A 7,454-nucleotide genomic window follows, 5' to 3' on the forward strand; every position below is an offset into this window, starting at 1 on the left:
ACACCTACAATGGACATTTTCTGTGAAAAGTCCGAATATAAATTTCAACTGGACTGCTTTGTGGTTTTAGCCATTGTACATATCACTCCAGGTGGCTATCACTCCAGGTGACAATCCCTGAGTTTATAAATCCGATGATTAGATTGATTGTTGTCATCCACCGTTGTCATTACTGAACACTGGCTGCTATATTCCACAAGAATGATGAGAATACTGCCACAGGATGAGATGGTGAAAGGTGATATCTAATTTCAGGCTCATCCCTGTTGTTTCCAAGATTGCCTCAAAACTTTTCACGTCATCGCCTGATGGTAGTTTAAAGGAATACAGACTGGGTCTGTGGCAGTAGTGAGCAAGCCTCAGTTATTCAATGGCATTACAATCACCGAGTTGCCCAACTTCACCATTGATCAGGAACTGAAATGAACAAGCCACGTAAGTATAGTACCAGAAAGAGCATGCTGGGGCAAATGACTGACCTCCTGATATTCCAAAGCTTTTCCCTGATCAAGTCAGGAGTGTTATAGGGTATTCCCTATTAGCCTGGGTGAGTGCAACTTCACAGTTTTCAAGATAGATACATAACACTACATTTGACTGACATTCCATAGAACATCTTAAACATTTATTTCTCGACCATTAGTAGACAGTGGCTGGAGTGGGTACGACCATCAAAATGCATTCCTCTGACAGTACCTCGACAATCAACACAGACAGGGCTGCAGGTGCATGGATACACCACCATCTCCAGGTTCTCTCCATCGGAGAGCAGCTGCAATTATTAAGGATTCCCACCACCCAGCACAAGCTTTATTCTCGCGGCTGCCATCAGGAAAGAGGTATAGGTGTCATAAGACTCGCACCGCCAGGTTCAGGAACAGCTGCTACCCCTCCACCATCAGAGTTAGGTTTTTTATTTGCACTGTCAATAAGTGGTAATTTTGCCTTGGCCTCAGAATCTCAGGGTTGTATGTGATGTCATGACAATAAATCTGAAATCTGAAGTCATACACTAGCCTTTATGGATCTAAATCCTGGAGCTCCCTAGCCAATAATACAGTGGGACCACAGTCAAGGAACTGCATATACATAGGGTTCTTTCAACTTCACCAAAGCCTTTGACTCCATCAATCAAAAGAGACCATTGAACATCATGCTCAAGTTTGACATCCATCTTATGCTTGCTCCACAATGAAAATGGTCTACAATAGAATTATTCTCAGTACAAACAGTGTGAAGCAAGGTGGCACCACGGCCAAAAGCCAGGACTCAGCTTGAAATGTCAACTGTCCATTTCCCTCCATGGATGCTGCCTGACCCATTGAATTCCTTCAACTGTTTATTTTGTTTTGCTATAGTTACTTGACTCGTTGGGCTAAACCATGTTGCCTGACCCCAGACTCTTGAAGCAGGCAATTGATCTACGTTCTCACACAGAACAAAATGACCAAGTGGGCAAAGGAAAAGCTTCAAGGATGCGCTCAAATCCTCCTTGAAGTAATCCAACATGTCCACTAACTACCAGGAAATTATGGCCCACAACTGCTCAAAGGAGAGCATGGGGCATGACTAAGAACATGGAGGCATTAGGAGTAGACAAAAACCCTGTGGAAGTGGGCCACCTCACAAATTATTCTCCTGTTCTCCTCACCCTAGCCTATATGTTTACATCATGCAGTTCCCACATCAGTCTCCTCAAAATTGAGCAACACAGTGGCATTACAAGAGCTGAAGCTGCTCCAGTCCTGACCTTGGATGTGGTCTTTGTGGAATAGGTACAATATGTTCTCCCTGTACCGACGTGGATTTCCTATGGGTGCTCTGGTTTCTTTCTGCATACTAAAAATCATGTTAAAGGGAAAGCACAATGCTGGAGAAACTCAGCAGGTCAAAGAGTGTCCTTTATATAGCAAAGATAAAGATACATAACCAATTCAGGCTTGAGCCCTTCATCAAAGTATGGAAAATTGTCGGCAGGGGTCCGAGCAAAAGAGTAAGGGGGGGGGTTTGTGGTCGCCAAGGCAGGAGGAGGGAGGAGGGGACAGCTGGAGTCAAATGGCTGGGTGAAGGGAGGGGGAGGGGAAGAGGAGAAATGGACAGGGGAAGGGAAGAGGAGACTGTGGATTGGTAGTTTAATTGGCATGATCACTATACGTGATCCCTTGTATTCAGCTGAGTGGTAGATTCTAGGGGACGGGGGTTGGTGGAAATTGACAACAATGTGGGGAGAATAAAAGATGTGATTAAAAAAAAGAGGTGGTTGATGATTAGCATGGTTGATGACCCAGCCCACGCCCTCCTCACTCTGCTACCATCGGGGAAAAGGGACAGGAGACTAAAGATGAGCACTCAGCGGCACAAGGACAGCTTCTTCCCCACTGCCCTCAGATTCCTGAATAGTCAATGAATCAAAGACACTGCCTTACTTTTCATGCTATTATTGCTATTATTAGGTTTTTTTATAGTAATGTTGAAAGATGGCTATAATATAGACCCTTTTCCACTGGCACCCTGTCTCAGGAATTAACTGGAAGAAACACTGTCCGAACACAGGCGTCAAATGACATCATTTCCTTCTTTGGCTTGGCTTTGCGGATGAAGATTTATGGAGGGGTATGTCCACGTCTGCTGCAGGCTCGTTGGTGACTGACAAGTCCGATGCGGGACAGACAGGCACGGTTGCAGAGGTTGCAAGGGAAAATTGGTTGGTTGGGGTTGGGTGTTGGGTTTTTCCTCCTTTGTCTTTTGTCAGTGAGGTGGGCTCTGCGGTCTTCTTCAAAGGAGGTTGCTGCCCTCCGAACTGTGAGGCGCCAAGATGCACAGTTAGAGGTGATATCAGCCCACTGGCGGTGGTCAATGTGCCAGGCACCAAAAGATTTCTTTAAGCAGTCCTTGTACCTCTTCTTTAGTGCACCTCTGTCTCAGTGGCCAGTGGAGAGCTCGCCATAGAACACGATCTTGGGAAGGCGATGGTCCTCCATTCTGGTCACGTCTCCAGAATGGAGGACCATCGCCTTCCCAAGATCGTGACATCATTTCACCCCTCGACCCCTACTCATATCCCCGCCATTTGCTGATGCCGGCGTGCTGATAAAACTAGTAGAAAAAGGGCAGCAGGAAATCACTGTTTTCAGTTGAAAGTAGAACTCTCCAATCCCCGGGAATGATTGTGTTCAGTGGAAAAGCAATTAGTGTCCCAGTTAAGGGTGGCCCAGAGGAAAAGGGGCTATTGTACATTTGCACGGTGATGCTGCTGCTAAACACCAAATTTCGTGACTTGTTCATGACAATAAATCCTGATTCTGGACATGATGGGATGAAGGGCCTTGTTTCCATCCTGTGTTTCTATAGGCTTCTTCAGGTACATTCTCCGCCAAGAATGTGCCTGCAGAAGCGGAAGCGGCCCTTTGAATTGCCGTTCAGGAGGCAGTGCTAAAAGTGCAGCGCTGGCCAGCTGAAGGGTCAGCTGCACCGGATGCGCCTCTGAGAACAGTCCGGCTCCTGTCCCTTCAGGCTGTCAGGTTTGGGATGGCTGCCTGTTAGAGCTGGAACAGTCGGCGTGGGCTATCAGTGCGGGGATGACCCGTGCGGGACGTCCCCACACTGATCCTGTTGCCCCGCTCTCTCCCAACAGCCCAATATCAGTCCCCACGCTGTGGGGCAGCTAGCGCAGGCTGTCAGTGTGGGGATGTCCCACCCACTACACTGTGGGGACTGATATCGGGCTGTTGGGAGAGAGCGGGGTAGTGAGATCAGTGTGGAGACGTCCCCGCACTGACAGGCCACGCTGGCTGCCCTGATGTCCCACGCCGGGGAGAAGGGGCAGCTGGGAGGGGGGGCTGTCAGGTGCTCCCCAGATGATTGTCATCCTCTTAGCAGCTGCTTTCAGGCGGCTGCATTCATGTGTCGGGGGGACCTCAGTGCTCCAGCGATTATCTCTCCTGGAGGAGGGTTTCAAAGTTTGCCTCGCAGGCGCCTCCTGTGCTTTCAAGTGGCCTCCCGACAGCCGCATATGGGCATAAAATGCGGCTTTACAATCGGGGATTTTGGCCACCTGAAAGTGCTTTATGATGCCATGAGAACTCACAAAACTGGGCTGATGCAGGTTTCAACAGCAGTTCAAAGAGTTTGAAGGTGGTCGTCTCCCTTTCTGAAAGGTAGTAAATGTTGTCAGGTGGTTGTTTTTCCAGACTCTTTTGTGTAGTCTTCCAAAGGCGCTATTTACCTTGGAGAGTCTGTTGTCTATCTCTTTGTCAATCCTTGCATCAGATGAAATGGTGCAGCTGAGGTAGGTAAACTGGTTGACCGTTTTGAGTTCAGTGTGCCCGATGGAGATGTGGGGGGGCTGGTGGTCATGGTGGGAAGCTGGCTGATGGAGGACCTCAGTTTTCTTCAGGCTGACTTCCAGGCCAGAGGTGCACCAAAGACTTCCAGACAGAGGTGCACCAAAGAAGAGGTACAAGGACTGCTTAAAGAAATCTCTTGGTGCCTGCCAAATTGACCACCGCCAGTGGGCTGATATCGCCTCCAACCGTGCATCTTGGCGCCTCACAGTTCGGCGGGCAGCAACCTCCTTTGAAGGAGACCGCAGAGCCCACCTCACTGACAAAAGACAAAGGAGGAAAAACCCAACACCCAACCCCAACCAATTTTCCCTTGCAACCGCTGCAACCGTGCCTGCCTGTCCCACATCGGACTTGTCAGTCACCAACGAGCCTGCAGCAGACGTGGACACGTCCCTCCATAAATCTTCGTCCGCGAAGCCAAGCCAAAGAAGAAAAGAAAAGTTGTCAGTAACACACATGAAAAGAGAAGCGAATGGAGAAGGGGAAAAAATGTGGGAGCTAGTGAGTGAATGGGGAAATGGGAGGAAGGAAAGGAAAGAGAGAGAGGGGAGGAGAGGGGTGAAAGGGAATGCAGAGACAGAGGGAAAGTAAAGGGGGTTCGGTTATTCCACCAGGGGCCGCTGTGGGCCAGTCGGGCAGAACTCGGGTCGCCTGCGCTGCCGCTTGGAGACGCTGTGGGGCAACCGGGCCGAGTTCGACTCGTCTGTGCTGCCGCTTGGGGCCGCAGGGCGGAGCTCGGCTCGGCTGTGCTGCCGCTTGGCACCACAAGGCGGAGCTCGGCTCCTTTGTGCCGCCTAGTGGCAGCTGACGAGGAAGCTCTGTGGGAACACTGCAATGGCGCGCAGAGTGATGTGAGTCAACGGGAAGGTCGGGCTGAGGGAAGTTCATCTCTTTCAGAGTGCGGGCAGACTTCCGGGCGGTGAAGTTTAAGCTGGGAATCAAAAATCTACCCGACCCTTCTTGTTGACCATTCCCCACCACCTCATCTCCTTCCACCCTCTCACCCTCCCTTCGCCCACCCCCTCCCACTCCCCCTCCCCCCACCCCTCCCCCTCCCTTCCCCCTCCCCTCCCCCTTTCCCCCTCCCCTTTCCCCCTCCCCTCCCCCTTTCCCCCTCCCCCTTTCCCCCTCCCCTCCCCCTTTCCCCCTCCCCCTTTCCCCCTCCCCTCCCCCTTCCCCCCTCCCCTACCCCTTCCCCCAACCCCTCACCCTTCCCCCACCCCCTCACCCCACCCCTTCCCACCTCCTTTCCCCCCTCCCCACCCCTTCCCACTTCCTTCCCCCTCCCCACCCCTTCCCACTTCCTTTCCCCCCTCCCCACCCCTTCCCACTTCCTTTCCCCCCTCCCCACCCCTTCCCACTTCCTTTCCCCCCTCCCCATCCCTTCCCACCTCCTTTACCCCCTCCCACCTCCTTTCCCCCCCTCCCCACCCCTTCCCACCTCCTTTCCCCCCCTCCCCACCCCTTCCCCACCTCCTTTCCCCCCCTCCCCACCCCTTCCCACCTCCTTTCCCCCCCTCCCCACCCCTTCCCACCTCCTTTCCCCCCCTCCCCACCCCTTCCCACCTCCTTTCCCCCCCCCCACCCCTTCCCACCTCCTTTCCCCCCCCTTCCCACCTCCTTTCCCCCCCTCCCCACCCCTTCCCGCCTCCTTTCCCCCCCCTCCCCACCCCTTCCCGCCTCCTTTCCCCCCCTCCCCACCCCTTCCCGCCTCCTTTCCCCCCCTCCCCACCCCTTCCCGCCTCCTTTCCCCCCTCCCCACCCCTTCCCGCCTCCTTTCCCCCCCTCCCCACCCCTTCCCGCCTCCTTTCCCCCCTCCCCACCCCTTCCCGCCTCCTTTCCCCCCCCTCCCCACCCCTTCCCGCCTCCTTTCCCCCCCTCCCCACCCCTTCCCGCCTCCTTTCCCCCCCTCCCCACCCCTTCCCGCCTCCTTTCCCCCCCCTCCCCACCCCTTCCCGCCTCCTTTCCCCCCCCTCCCCACCCCTTCCCGCCTCCTTTCCCCCCCTCCCCACCCCTTCCCGCCTCCTTTCCCCCCTCCCCACCCCTTCCCGCCTCCTTTCCCACCCCTCCCCACCCCTTCCCGCCTCCTTTCCCCCCCTCCCCACCCCTTCCCACCTCTTTTCCCCCCCTTCCCCACCCCTTCCCACCCTCTTTTCCCCCCTTCCCACCTCCTTTCCCCCCCCCCCTCCCCACCCCTTCCCACCTCCTTTCCCCCCTCCCCACCCCTTCCCACCTCCTTTCCCCCCTCCCCACCCCTTCCCACCTCCTTTCCCCCCCTCCCCACCCCTTCCCACCTCCTTTCCCCCCCCTCCCCACCCCTTCCCACCTCCTTTCCCCCCCTCCCCACCCCTTCCCACCTCCTTTCCCCCCCCTCCCCACCCCTTCCACCTCCTTTTCCCCCCTCCCCACCCCTTCCCACCTCCTTTCCCCCCCTCCCCACCCCTTCCACCTCCTTTCCCCCCCTCCCCACCCCTTCCCACCTCCTTTCCCCCCCCTCCCCACCCCTTCCCACCTCCTTTCCCCCCCCTCCCCACCCCTTCCCACCTCCTTTCCCCCCTCCCCACCCCTTCCCACTCCTTTCCCCCCCTCCCCACCCCTTCCCACCTCCTTTCCCCCCCTTCCCACCTCCTTCCCCCCCTTCCCACCTCCTTTCCCCCCCTCCCCACCCCTTCCCACCTCCTTTCCCCCCTCCCCACCCCTTCCACCTCCTTTCCCCCCCTCTCCACCCCTTCCCACCTCCTTTCCCCCCTCCCCACCCCTTCCCACCTCCTTTCCCCCCTCCCCACCCTTCCCACCTCCTTTCCCCCCCTCCCACCCCTTCCCACCTCCTTTCCCCCCCTCCCACCCCTTCCCGCCTCCTTTCCCCCCCTCCCCACCCCTTCCCGCTCCTTTCCCCCCCCTCCCCACCCCTTCCCGCCTCCTTTCCCCCCCTCCCCACCCCTTCCCGCCTCCTTTCCCCCCCTCCCCACCCCTTCCCGCCTCCTTTCCCCCCTCCCCACCCCTTCCCGCCTCCTTTCCCCCCCTCCCCACCCCTTCCCGCCTCCTTTCCCCCCCCCCTCCCCACCCCCTTCCCGCCTCCTTTCCCCCCCTCCCCACCCCTTCCCGCCA

At 56.0% G+C, this 7,454-nt stretch overlaps 2 protein-coding genes across 7 annotated transcripts in view; one reads left to right on the forward strand and one right to left on the reverse strand.

Moving 5' to 3' along the window:
• The window catches only part of LOC138742504 (large ribosomal subunit protein P2-like), a 479,457-nt gene that overhangs the window by 303,096 nt on the left and 168,907 nt on the right, over positions 1-7,454 (reverse strand). The window lies entirely within an intron of this gene.
• mrpl23 (mitochondrial ribosomal protein L23) overlaps positions 5,082-7,454 on the forward strand; it is a 49,946-nt gene continuing 47,573 nt past the window's right edge. For 4 of the 6 annotated variants that reach the window (XR_011344176.1, XM_069896832.1, XM_069896853.1 and 1 more), the window contains exon 1: positions 5,091-5,197. Coding sequence is in view for 4 of the 6 variants with exons in the window: in XM_069896832.1 (XP_069752933.1) it covers positions 5,181-5,197 (17 nt within the window). In the remaining 2 variants the exon portion in view is untranslated. Of the gene's footprint in view, positions 5,214-7,454 lie in introns of all 6 variants that reach the window. The other 2 variants (XM_069896821.1, XM_069896843.1) reach the window with 2 other exon arrangements.

This window comes from Narcine bancroftii, chromosome 1 (assembly GCF_036971445.1).
Source record: "Narcine bancroftii isolate sNarBan1 chromosome 1, sNarBan1.hap1, whole genome shotgun sequence".
Lineage (NCBI taxonomy): Eukaryota > Metazoa > Chordata > Chondrichthyes > Torpediniformes > Narcinidae > Narcine > Narcine bancroftii.